The sequence below is a fragment of the Rhinoderma darwinii genome, chromosome 1 (assembly GCF_050947455.1).
Source record: "Rhinoderma darwinii isolate aRhiDar2 chromosome 1, aRhiDar2.hap1, whole genome shotgun sequence".
Classification (NCBI taxonomy): domain Eukaryota; kingdom Metazoa; phylum Chordata; class Amphibia; order Anura; family Rhinodermatidae; genus Rhinoderma; species Rhinoderma darwinii.
Genome location: NC_134687.1, coordinates 219232754 through 219246973, shown reverse-complemented (window position 1 = coordinate 219246973; position 14220 = coordinate 219232754). Strand labels below are relative to the sequence as shown.

Genomic DNA, 14220 nt, shown 5'->3' with positions numbered 1-14220 from the left:
AAGTTGCTTTATTTTAAATTTTCACACCACTGAACTTGTTTTTTTTAGCGTCCGATAACCCCTTTAATCAAAACTTAAAGGAACACTCCAGGCAAAACTGATAAGTCAGGCCCTAAAGAGACAGTGCATCAGGGATTTGAAGATAGAATTGATACACTGACTTTCAAAACATGCCCTGGAAATAACAGTGGGCCTCATTTATCAAAACTGCCTGATAGAAAAATTGCCCTTCTTGCCCATAGCAACCAATTAGAGTTCAGCTTTCATTTGTTAAACAGGCCTGGAAAAATGAAAGCTGTACTGTGATTGGTTGCTATAAACAGCAAGACCAGTTGTGTTGTCAAACAGTTTTGATAAATGAGACCATTGTATGAGTTTTGCCTAGAGTGTTCCTTGAGGCCCTGAGGGAAGCTCCTGAAGTCTTAAAATTCTCATAATAAACACAGAGCGCTGGTCTCAGGGAACATGGCGGTGTTTACATGGTGTCGTCTTAGCAAGCAGCAATCAGGAGGAGATCAATGAACACGGAGCGTGACCCGTATTACTTTCCCACAATTGTGGAACAGGATATCCTAGACTTTGAAGTAAGAGGAGTGAGATGGAACACTAGTATATAGTTATCTTTACATACAGGGGAAATCCAATATACACTATGAATGTATTCTGCTAACAGCTCGCTAGAAGTGGAGGGTACTACAACAGATAAGGGGTTAACCAGAGGTGTACATTATGAACCTGTTTTCTATTTTAAACTTGATCTGCATCCAAAATTAGAGAGCATTTACCTTCACTGTAAACATTCTTCTAGATTATTTAAAATAAAACTTAGTGATTGATTATTATGGAAGGCAATTTTGACTAAGCATTGCATGGTATAAATAAGTTTTGATCAACTCTTAGGTTTCCTTAGTTTATGAATGTAGTCAGAGAAATCCCAAAATGCACAGAATAGTGGACTCTCACAGCACCGGAGAAAAGGCAATATCCCCCCTCGTCCGTGCATTATTTTGCAATACTACATTGATGTATATCACAGGCGGACATTTCCTTCAAAATTCTGCGTACACATTCACACACTACTACTAGAATCTGAGCGGGGCCTAGATCTCCTTCCAAGCCTAATATGGACAGATGGGGCCTCAGGCATGCAGGAAGTCAGTCAGAAATTCCTTAAATGCCTGAAAGACGTATTGGAATACTGCTGCGGTAAAACAACGTATAATCTGCTGTTTATGTAAGTGGAGAAGCAAATCATCTGGTTTGCCACAAGCTCAGCTGACAGAATTGTATTACAAGTATGTGATTTCACTTAGGAAAGATTGCTAATGTGAGATAATGGGGGATTTCTTAGGTCTAGAGCGGCAAAAGTAGGCTAAATCAACTGTGGACATTGCTCAGCAAACCTCACGGCGCACACTGCTATTTCAGATTCTATAGGATTGTTCTACCAGGGGAACAGCCATTATTCCACTGTCACTATACAAATTTTCTCACAAATGCTAAAAGATTACAAATATATATTGTATAAATATATATATATATTATTTTTTTTTATTTCTGGGGGTGTGCGGCCTCTCCGCTCACGTTTGGGTGATGTTCTTACTCAAATAATTGTTAGAAGTATGGTGTGCATTGAACAAGTCTATAGGACGCCCATTAACCCAAACGGTGCTTCTGCTTAGCAAAAATGTTCAGTGAGAAGCAGTATGTGTTATCTGCATATGCATCCGCTCTATTAGTTTTACCTTAACCCCTTCAGGACCCAGCCTGTTTTGGCCTTCAGGACACAGCCGATTTTTTCAAAATCTGACATGTGTTACTTTATGTGGTAATAATTTGGGAATGCTTTGACCTATCAAAATGATTCTGAGAATGTTTTCTCGTGACATGTTGTACTTTATGCGAGTGAAAAAATTTGGTCGATAAATTCTGTATTTAATTCTGAAAAACACCAAAATTGAGAAAATTTGCAAAAATTAGCATTTTTCTAAATTGAAACGTATCTGCTTGTAAAACAGATCGTAATACCACACAAAATGGTTACTAGTTAACATTTCCCATATGTCTACTTTATGTTTGCATAATTTTTTGAACTTCCTTTTATTTTTCTAGGATGTTACAAGGCTTCGAACTTTAGCTGCAATTTCTCATATTTTAAAGAAAATTTCAAAAGGCCATTTTTTCACGGACCAGTTCAGTTCTGAAGTGGTTTTGAGGGCCTTATATATTTGAAAATTCCCATAAATCACCCCATTTTGAAAACTGCACCCCTCAAGGTATTCGAATCAGCATTCACAAAGTGTTTTGGCCCGTTAGGCGTTTCACAGGAATTAAAGCAATGTAGAGGTGAAATTTACACATTTTTTTTTTTTTTGCCGAAATTCATTGCTAATACATTTTTTTTGTAACACAGAAGGTTTTACCCGAGAAATGCAATGCAGTATTTTATTGCCCAGATTCTGCAGTTTTTAGAAATATTCCACATGTGGCCCTAGTGCGCTAATGGACTGAATCACTGGCCTCAGAAGCAAAGGAGCACCTAGAGGATTTTGGGCCTCTTTTTTTTTTAGAATATATTTTAGGCACGATGTCAGGTTTGAAGAGGTCCTGTGGTGCTAAAACAGTGGAAAAACCCCAAAAGTTACCCCATTTTGGAAACTACACCTCTCAAGGAATTTATCTAGGAGTATAGTTAGCATTTTGACAACAGGTTTTTCGCTAAATATATTGGAATTTGTCTGTAAAAATGAAAATTTTTAATATTTACAAGGAATAACGAAGAAAATGTACCCCAACATCTGTAAAGCAATGTCTCCCGATTACGGCAATATCCCATATGTGGTAATAAACTGCTGATTGGCCCCACAGCAGGGCTCAGAAGGAAAGGAGCGCCATTTGGATTTTGGAGCACAGATTTTGCTGGATTGGTTTTCGGTGCCGTGTCACGTTTGGAACGCCCTGGAGGGACCAAAACAGGGGAACCCCCCAAAAGTGACCCCATTTTGGAAACTACACCTCTCAAGGAATTTATCTAGGGGTTTAGTTAGCATTTTGACCACACAGGTTTTTTGCAGAATTTATTAGAATTAGGCCGCGAAAATGAATATCACAAGTTTTTCCACTAAAATGTTGAATTTTCTCATTTTCACAAGGGATAAAAGGAGATAAAAAAAAACAATTTTTGTAAAAAAAATTCTCCCGAGTACGGAAATACCCCACATGTGGTCATACATTTTTTTTGTCATTAGAAATTAATTAACCCTTTCAGGACTGATTCATTTTTTGCTTTCATATTTTAGTTTTTAATACAAAAGAATGCCTGCCGGCAAAAAAAGCCCTGTTTTCCAACTATCAATAGTTTAAAATAACAAAATTTTATTATGCAATTATAGCAAAGGACAGACTACATAGAAATTATAAAGTTCAAGTCGTCCGTAGCTGACAATGATCAGCATAATGCAATGTATAACGACTCTATTGTTGTGGGGATACCGAGTGTTAGCGGCTGCAGGACGCTGCACTCAAGTCCACAGTTAAATTCTAAAGAGTCAGCAGGAACATGTATTAAAATGTCAGGAAAACCCCCCCCCCCCCGTCATGTTTCGCTACAGATGTAGAGTCTTCAGGGGTATCGGGGCTAGTGACGGCACGCCGCGGATTTCCCATAACTAAATACAAAAGGAATTGGCTGCATGTGCCCCTCAATTAAGTCTAGACCAATCGAAAGCAGGATAGAGGGCCAAGCCTCCACCCTACTGATAGACAGTCAGTACAGCGAATAGTAGGTGCTGCACGAACCGCCAATGAGAGCTCGCATAGGAGCGCATGCGCAGTAGAAAATACGGGAGAAACAGAATTAAATCATTGCGGTCAAAAAGAAGGTGAACATAGGCGCATGCGCAACACAGTGGGCATAGAAGTCAGTAGAGCCTAGCGCGATTGCTCGATGACAGTGAGAGCAATGTTAATCTTTTAAATTAAAGTCGCTGTACTGACTATCAGTAGGGTGGAGGCTTGGCCCTCTATCCTGCTTTCCATTGGTCTAGACTTAATTGAGGGGACACGTGCAGCCAATTCCTTTTGTATTTAGTTATTGGAAATCCGCGGCGCGCCGTCACTAGCCCCGATACCCCTGAAGACGCTACATCTGTAGCGAAACATGTCGAGGGGGCTTTTCCTGAAATTTTAATACATGTTCCTGCTGACTCTTTAGAATTTAACTGTGGACTTGAGTGCAGCGTCCTGCAGCCGCTAACACTCGGTATCCCCACAACAATAGAGTCGTTATACATTGCATTATGCTGATCATTGTCAGCTACGGACTTGAACTTTTTAATTTCTATGTAGTCTATCCTTTGCTATAATTGCATAATAAAATTTTGTTATTTTAAACTATTGATAGTTGGAAAACAGGGCTTTTGTTGCCGGCAGGCATTCTTTTGTATTGACTTCTAATGTGCCCACCAACTATTAGGGTCCATCTCCTTAGTGTTTGCTAATTATTTTCGTTTTTCACTCCCCGCCTTCCAAGAGCCATAACTTTTTTCTTTTTCCGTCAGTAGAGTGGTGTGAGGGCTTATTTCTTGCGGAAGGAGCTGTAGTTTCTATTGACACAATTTGAAGTACCATAAAATGTACTGGGCTGAAATTGGAAAAAAAATCTGATTCCATTTTTTGGGGGTTTCGTTTTTACAGCTTTCGCCGTGCGGTAAAAACGAAAACTTTACTTTATTCTGCGGCTCAATACAATTACGGTGATACCAAATTAATAGTTTTTTTTATTTTATACTACTTTTACAAAGAAAAATCTATTTGTTAAAATAAAAATTGTTTTGTTTCACCACATTCTGTGAGCCGTAACGTTTTTATTTTTCGGTTGATTGAGCGGTGGGAGGTCTTATTTTTTGCGGGACGAGCTGTAGTTTTCATTGATACCATTTTATGGTACATAAAAAGTGATCAAAAAGTTTTATTACATTTTTTTTTGAGAGCGAAGGTGACAAAAAAAAAAAAACAGCGATTTTGGCAGTTTTAATTATTTAAGTTTTTTACGGTGTTCACCGTGCGAGTTAAATAATGGTATATTGTAATTTTTCTGCCTTTTCTGGACGTAGCGATACCAATTTTGTTTAATTTCTTTTACATTACTTTAGAAGAAAAATCGAAAAAGTTTTTTTTTTTTTTTACTTTAGTATTTTTTTCTCACTACTAATAACTAATTCTTCTACACATTTTATTAGTCCCCTTAGGGGACTTGAACCAGCGATCATTGGATCGCTGGTACAATATACTGCAATACTAATGTTTGCAGTATATTGTTGTTTTTACAGGCTTCTGTAACTGCATGATCGCTGTTCCTGTCCGTTAGTACCGGGTGTCAGCTGTAATACACAGCTGACACTCGCAGCACGTGAGCCCGCTCCATACATCATCCCCGTACCATGACGTGCTATTAAGTCATAGTGCGCAAAGGGGTTAATGCACAGCGGATGGTTCAAAGTGAATATTGCAATTTTCCACCGATATGCCATTTTAGTGCATAATATGTTGTGCCATTGAAGACAAATACCTCATAAAAAGTTAAGCGGGTTCTCCCGGGTATGGCGATGCCATATATGTGGGCGCAAACTGCTGTTTGGGCACGCTGCAGGGCTCAGAAGGGAGGGAGCGCCATTTTGCTTTTGGAGCGCAGATTTTGCTTGGTAGTAGCTCTGTTTAGCGTTTTACTGGTGTTTCAGTTCATAATGTGGGGGCATATGTAAGCTGTGCGGGGTACATCAGGGTATAATAAGAGGGTATAATAATGCGGTAAATAAATAATATTTCATAGATGTGTGGCCAGTGTTGCACTGATAAATGGCGCCCGATCTTATCCGCTTTTGGAACACTCTGCACATTTTGCATCGCCATATTCTGAGAGCCAGAACTTCTTTATTTTTTCACCACCGGAGCCGTGTGAGGGCTTATTTGTTGCGGGACAATATGTAGTTTTCATTGGTACTATTTTGGGGTACATGTGATTTTTTGATCACTTTTTATTACATTTTTTTTCCAAGCCGGGAAACCAACAACAAGCAATTCTGACAATGTTTTTTAGTTTATTTTTTGCGGCGTTCACCGTGCACTATAAATGACCATTATATTTTATTCTGCGGGTCGGTACGATTACGGCGATACCATATGTATATAGGTTTCTTTATGTTTTGCAGCGTTTGCGCAATAAAATCACTTTTTTATAAAATAATTTATTTTCTGCGTCACCATATTCTGAGAGCCATAACATTTTTATGTTTTAGTCAAAAAGGCTGTGTAAGGGCTTGTTTTTTGCGGAACTGGTTGTTGTTTTTATTAGCACTATTTTCGGGTACATGCGACTTTTTGATCATTTTTTTATTCTGTTTTTTGGGAAGGGCGGAGACCAAAAAATAGCGATTCTGGTGTAGTTTTTTATTGATTTTTTTGGGATGTTCATTGTGCGGGAAAAATAACATTATAGTTTTATAGTTTGGGTCGTTACGAACGCGGTGATACCAAATATGTGTACTTTTGTGTTCATTTTTTTCCTATAATAAAAGTCTTTATAGGAAAAAAAGCATTTTTTGTTTATGTCACTTATAACTTTTATTTTTACACTTTTTTTTCAAACATTTTTCTAACTTTTTTTTTTACTTGTCCCACTAGGGGACTACGAGACTTGCAGCTTTGATCGCTGCCAGAGGACATTACACTACCTACGAAGTGCAATGTATTCTAACTGTCCTTGTGACGTGACAGTCACACTGACAGGAAGCCTAGGAGGACCAGCCTCCGGCTGCTCCTCCTAGGCTTCCGTACATGGCAACCCAGAGGCCATTGTCTGGCCTCTGATTGCCACGACAAGCATCGGCAGCCCCCACAATCACTTAGTGGGGGCTGCCGATGTGCTTCAAACCCCTTAAATGCGGCGATGGCAATCTGTCGCTGCGTTTATGGGGTGAATTGCCGAAATCAGTGGCGATAGTTCACTGACCGGCAAGACTGGAGTGTCAGCTGACCTCACTGTTCCCGGACACTGTCCGTTAAGAAAGTGTGCGCCGGGAACCGCTCCGCAACTGTACGTCCTTGTGTGGGAAGCAAGCCCCCCACCAGGACGTACAGTTGCGGCGCAGCGCGTGAAGAGGTTAAAGAGGTCGATCTGTAGCAGAAACCCTTTAAAGAAACCAGGAACAGAAGAGAGCAGGCAAACATAAATGTGATTTGTTCCAGAGTCTGAGCTGCTAGTGTGAACGAGCGCTATGCAGTTCATATTGAAAAAAAGTATTTTTATTTACCTGAAGGGTTTGCTGTCTGGGTCTGTGTCTTTAAATCCCATTTCTTCCAGTTTGCAGCGCCTGTACAGTTCATAATGGCGAGCATGAGTTTGCTCTCTTAGATCCTCCATGTTCACTCTTATTAACATTTCTCTCAGTTTCACAAAGTCACAGTGGTTCTCGTTCTCAACTGAATGACAAGAGAAAAGTTCTGTGACCATCCCCTTTATGCAATGCCATCAATATAGAGCACGCCACTAATGCTGGCCAAACATAACGTTCAGTCTCGACTTCGTCATATACATGCACCCTGGAATCAGCCAAGTAGTGTATTTCCCAGAGAAGATCTTTAAAAATATCTAGGCACAATAACCTACTTGATGCAAAGTTACATATATTGTGCATTAGAATCTGTATATATGCAAACAATCCGAGTTAATAACATATAATAGCAAAAAAAAATAATACAAAATAATAAAAAATAGATTACACACGGTGTAATGTCCCAACCCGTTTCTGTCTCAAGTTCGTCAAAAAACAACAAAGTGGCTACGCAAAATAAATGACTATACACCGCTGCCATGGCTCATTGTGTCTGATGACACTTTTGGTGCCCCCATATATTATTTTTTTGTATCTGTGGGTATACGGGGTATGTGCATCGTCCCCAGGTGGGCAACTCTGTATACTTGTTGTACTGACATCTTACTATTGACAATCATTTAGTACTGCTACTACAGTATATGATTATTTTTGGGTGCATTATAGTTCGAGAAACTAGCGCTTAATATTTTTAAACTGTCCTACAACTTATGCTTTTTGGTTGAGTATCTATACATTACAGCACATAAAGGGTTATTAGGTGTGCACATCATAGTACATAATGTGTGAATATCACAGCAGAATAATGTTGTGGATGATGAGGTGCAGTCAACAGAAAGACCCTACTACCCTATACAGTATGTAAACCTTTGCTGTTAATAAGGTATCCCGATCTGCTGCTAGAATATATAACACAGGGAAATCCATTATCAAGGTTCACTCATGAACATAGGAAATTTCCCACCATTCATTCGCCCATGCATACTAGGGGTTTTCCTGACAAGCTGTGCTAGTACGGAGCTTCAGGGATTCCAGTGGAAGGATGTAATGTAGGTGATGCCAATGATAGAGGCTGCTCATTCACACACTTTGTTCCTTCTGTTTGTGCAAATGTGCCGCCAGTACCAGTGTCCCAATTTGTAATCTACCTCCGCAAGCAGACACCTGGTATAGAAGACACAGTTGAGCTTTGGATGAAGACATCAGGCTCCCCCATCCCCCGATCGATGATTTCACTATATTAGGCCATATATGCTTTTTAAGTTATGCCGACCACAGTGTCAAATACGTCAGTTGTTTCATTTGGACCTGTGAATTGTTTCAACCACTGAGCCTTATTTAGAGTCTTTGATTTCTGCATCCTGAAATATCTGTGGTACGGCAGTGAGATTGACAGCTGTGCATGTATATGTATATGTATGTTTTTTGTGTAGCCAGTTTATTATCCCCTCAAGAACTTGTGAGTGGCAAATGCGTCAAGACGTTACACATTGTGTGGTTACACGGTGTATGCTACATGTTGATTTTGAATGTATTATTTATTTATCAAATATTATCGACTCAGATTGTTTGGAGACTTTTGTTGCATTCATACAGATTCTAATGTACAATATATGTAATTTTGCATCAAGTAGGTAATTATGCCAAGATATTTTGAAAGATCTTTCTGGAATGTACGTTGGTCCTGTGTACATATTTGCACACTCCGATTAAATTGAATTAATGCACGTCATGGGTGGAGAGTTCCCCTGCGTTAGCTTATTGGACTATGATGTATTAGGGTTTCCGGGGACGGGTTCCAGCAGGGGTGCCCCTTTTGCGGGGGATTACTCTGCCTAGCCTAGGGACAAGGGGGCTGTGTGGCACTACCTACAAGGGGAGTGTGTGGCACTACCTACAAGGGGGCTGTGTGGCACTACCTACAAGGGGGCTGTGTGGCACTACCTACAAGGGGGCTGTGTGGCACTACCTACAAGGGGGCTGTGTGGCACTACCTACAAGGGGGCTGTGTGGCACTACCTACAAGGGGGCTGTGTGGCACTACCTACAAGGGGGCTGTGTGGCACTACCTACAAGGGGGCTGTGTGGCACTACCTACAAGGGGGCTGTGTGGCACTACCTACAAGGGGGCATCTGTGAGTGGCGGGCCGATGGTCATTTTAGTGAGAGAGGCGGGCTGATGGCCATTTTACTGTGAGTGGGGGGCTGATGGTCATTTTACAGTGAGTGGCAGGTTGATGGTCATTTTACTGTGAGTGGCGGGCTAATGGTCATTTTACTGGGGGGGCTGATCGTCACTTTATTGGGGGCTGTCATTTTACCGTGAGGCGGGGGCTGATGTTCATTTTACTGTGAGTGAGAGGCTGATGGTCATTTTACTGTAAGTGGGGGACTGATGGTGATTTTACTGTGAGTGGGGGGCTGATTTTTTTTCCAGGGGTGCCTCGAGTCCGAAAAGGTTTTTGAAACTCTACTAGGCTACAGGACCACGCCGGCCTACGCAAGGCTACCGGCGTTGTGGAGCAGCTCCGTTCATCGTGGGAACGGGGCCTAGGTGAGTAAACATTTTTTGGTTTGGGGGGGCACTGTCTACAAGGGGGAGATGGGGGCTGTGTGGCACGGTTTACATGGGGGAGGTGGGGGATCATTGCACGGTCTACAGAGAGGTGGGGGATTATGGCACGGTCTACAGGGAGGCTGTATGGCACAATCTACAGGGGGGCACTATCAACAAGAGAGGGGCTGTGTGTGGCAGCCAGGGGAGGGAGGCATTATACTGTGTGGAGGCCACTAAGCGGACATTATACTGTGTAGGGGCCCTACAGGGGGCATAATATTGTGTGTGCAAAATTAGGGGACAAAATACTGTGTCCTTGAAGGGGTTAGAATATATATTATAATACTATTATACTTTTTTATGGGCATTTTTTTTATGATGGTGGTGGGGCGCCGAAAGATAATTTTGCACGGGGCGCCATATATCCTAAGGCCCGCCCTGCCTAGAGACAACTGTGTAGGGGCATGTGATAGTTTTTGTACTTCCCGAGCCCTGTTATTTCCCCACCATCCACCTATATGATTTCCTTAAAATGACACCCTTATATTGGCCTATTATCTTGTGGTTGCTAGGGGCTGCCACACAACTGCCATGTATGTTTATGTTGATTGCGGGCACAGCACCATGTGTGTTTTCTCAGAATTTTTTTTATATTGATGAAGTAAGAGTTATATTTTACTAATAAGTCATTAAGTGATCTTATATTTTCTTAGAAACCTACCCTGGACTATACCCCATGGATACTGCCTTGCTTTAGCCATCTTGTTGCCAATTTTCACTTCTTCCGTACTTCCAACAACTGCAAATGGAAGGTGTACCTAAAATAACATAAAATAATAATTTTATGTTCATAAACATATCAATATATGTAAATATATAATGTTGGAACAGTAACATGAGATAAATTCCACTGAAATATGTAAATTCTATCATCGAGATCCAAATTTATGTCCCACAGCTGAGGTTCTCAGCAAATAAACAGCCTGGCTGATAGTTCTTAGCTGTGCTGAGAAATTGTATAAAACCCTCAGAAGAGAACAGATTTGTGTGGATATTGGGTTTAGGTCATAGACTATTGTGTAGAATGTAAAAATTGTAGCAAACCCTTAGTTGTTAGAAGTATTTGATCAAACGCGGTTTAAAAAAAATAAAAAATAATAATGTTTCCATTCGCTAACAGCAAGCAAGGATCTCGAAAATGAGAACAAATTAAAATACAAAATAGATTAGAAAGCTGTATCATTAAATGAGTTTTCTACTTTGGACAATAGCTTTTAGTTAGATGGATCCCAAACAATAAGCTGTAATTGGGACCCTGGCAGCAAGTGTTCAAATTTCCTGCAGCACCACCACTGGGGACGTATTACACAGTTCCCAGTGAAATCATAAAGCATGGACATGTCGGGTCCTCCAGAACAGGAGTTGCTCTTTGCAGCAGCTCCCTGCTCTGGCTAATAGATTCGAAAATGTGTTTTGATGGCGTATATAACAGTGGTAGAGACATGGTAAGAAATTGTGGTGATGTCATCACTCTAATAAAAAAGTGCAGAATGAGTGGGGAGGGGTGTAAGGGGTTCAGTTCACGAAAGACTGCTTTAAAAAATAAATAAAAAACTAACTGGAATTATTGAAATCCAGGCACCAAAAAAAAAATTACATTTGGAGGTCAGACTATAAATCATACGATCACTAAGAATACAATGCCCATGAGAACTGCTTCCAGGGTTGTGCTGATTGCTAAATGACCTTTTGGTTTATTTCTGTTGGTTTGCACCTCTGACCCTGCACATAAAGTAAAAGTCCCCAGGAAATAATTATATTGGTCTTAAAAGCTTTTTTTCTCTGCATATACTAATAACACTGCAAGTGGTAAAATGTTAGGCCAAAACTGTGCCACATACACTTATATGTATCCACCTTAAAACAATTTCTAATAGCTTCCAAGTGACCCAAGACATTCTACAGGCTTCCCCTTCTGAATCCTTTTAATCTTTACTTTAAGAAGATATAAAATTTGTCAAAAGGTTCATCTAAAACAAAAATACTGGGTTTTATCACCCTGGTACACTGAAAATCATTTTACAGTACCAGTTTTTTATTTTTAGAGAAGGATATGGAAGGGTGATAAACTAAAAACTATTGTTAACCACTTAACCAGAAGCTTTACCCCCTTCCTGACAAGGCCAATTTTACGAGCGCTGCTTCCTCCTCAAAACAGCTGATCGGTGGGGATGCCCGGAGTAGAACCTCCAGCGATCAGATATTCATGGCTTATTCTGAAAATCGGCCATCAACTTTTGGGGACTGGAAAACCACTTTAACAAAATCACCACCAAGGTATTCATTTAACGACATATCAAAGATTACAAAATCTGCAGTGTAAGGCTTCGTTCACATCTGCGTCAGGGCTCTGTTCAGACAGTGCTTTCCGTCGGGACGGAGCCCTGACTGGCACAAACGGAAACCATAGGTTTCCATTTCCATCACCATTTATTTCAATGGTGATGAATCCGTTGCCAATGGTTTCCGTTTGTCTCCGCTGTGCAAGGGTTCCGTCGTTTTGACGGAATCAATAGCGTAGTCGACTATGCCATTGATGCCGTCAAAACGACGGAACCCTTGCACAACGGAGACAAACGGAAACAATTGGCACCGTATCCGTCACCATTAAAATGGGGTTAGGTGAGTATTTTTTTTTATTAGGCACTATGGGGGCATTAGGCCTCATGCACACGAACGTATTTCTTTCCTCCCGTAAATACTGGCGTAAATACGGGTCTTTGGTCACACGTATACGACCCGTATTGCACCAGTATTTACGGACCCGTGCCCGTAAATACGGGTCCGGTGTCACCAGTATTTCACCCGTATTTACGTGCACGTTTTCGCTGCAAAATTGCACTGCAGTAATCGGCAGCCCCTTCTCTCTATCAGTGCAGAATAGAGAGAAGGGGCAGCCCTTTCCGCAGTAAAAGTAAAAGAAATTCATACTTACCCAGCCGTTGTCTTGGTGACGCGTCCCTCTTTCGACATCCAGCCCGACCTCCCTGGATGACGCGGCAGTACATGAGACCGTTGCAGCCTGTGATTGGCTGCAGCGGTCACATGGGCTGAAAAGTCATCCCAGGGGGCCGGACTGGAGGAAGAAGAAGAAGGGAGTTCTGGGTAAGTATGAACGTCTTTTTTTTTTCTTTTCTACAGGTTGATCTATATTGTGATCGGTAGTCCTGGGTGCTGAAAGAGTTACTGACGATAGTTTAACTCTTTCAGCACCCTGGACAGTGACTATCCCCTGACGTCGCCTAGCAACACTCCCGTAATTACAGGTGCACACATGTAGTCACCCGTAATTACGGGAGCCCCATAGACTTCTATGGGCCTGCCCTTGCCGTAATTACGGCCTGAAATAGGACATGTTCTATATTTTTCAACGGCACGGGCACCTTCCCGTAAGAATACGGGGAGGTACCCGTGGCCAATAGAAGTCCATGGGCCCGTAAAAACGTGCCGTAATTACGGGCATTTTTACGTTCGTGTGCATGAGGCCTTAGACTGTGTGGGGGCAGATATGGGGCATTATATTGTGCGGGGGCAGCTATTGGGGCATTATACTGCCTGGGGGGCAGTGTCAGGGGGTATATTGTATACAGCAGGCTCAGGGGATATACATGAATTCAATGGCGTGGTATGCAAAAAGGAGGCATGGCATGTAAAAAGGGCATGGTCTAAATAATCGTTCATATATCGTCATTGAGTTTACATGTTCAATTAATCATGATTTTGATTTAGGTCATAATCGCCAAGTCCTAGGTTGTCGTGATGTGTGGGAAGGTGTTCAAAGGTAAAGTTAGCCTTTACATTTGCGGTGAAAATATGACTACCATAAGAGCAAAATGTAATCTTACTTCTAGACAGCAGGACGACTAAAACAAAGCTATGAGTCAATATACAACCTACAAGGCGTCTGAAGTCAACACCATAAACATAAAACTGTAACTTACGCTCATCGTCGTATTAATCTCTGCAACAGTCTCTTCATCGGTAGGAAACTGGTAGATCTGAACTCCATTGCTGACCAGCTCGCTCATAATTTTGCTCTTGAATTTGTGCAACTCATTTTTGGCAATGGTGTCTGCTTTTGCAATAATAGGGATGATGTTCACCTAAAATTCAAAAATATTTTTTTTTTAGCAAACTCAACTATGGCAAGGATGAAGTTACCAAGTAACTGGGATCAAATTTGATATTTTGGTTTAAACAATTCCTGGAAAA

At 41.1% G+C, this 14220-nt stretch overlaps 1 protein-coding gene across 7 annotated transcripts in view; it reads right to left on the bottom strand.

The window, feature by feature from the left end:
• Positions 1 to 14220, bottom strand: part of SEPTIN11 (septin 11) — a 124825-nt gene that overhangs the window by 27443 nt on the left and 83162 nt on the right. For all 7 annotated transcript variants that reach the window (XM_075861657.1, XM_075861694.1, XM_075861665.1 and 4 more), the window contains exons 5-7: positions 13950 to 14111; positions 10670 to 10766; positions 7311 to 7479 (exon numbers count right to left, since the gene is read on the bottom strand). In XM_075861657.1, the coding sequence (XP_075717772.1) occupies positions 7311 to 7479; positions 10670 to 10766; positions 13950 to 14111 (428 nt within the window). The remainder of the gene's footprint in view (positions 1 to 7310; positions 7480 to 10669; positions 10767 to 13949; positions 14112 to 14220) is intronic.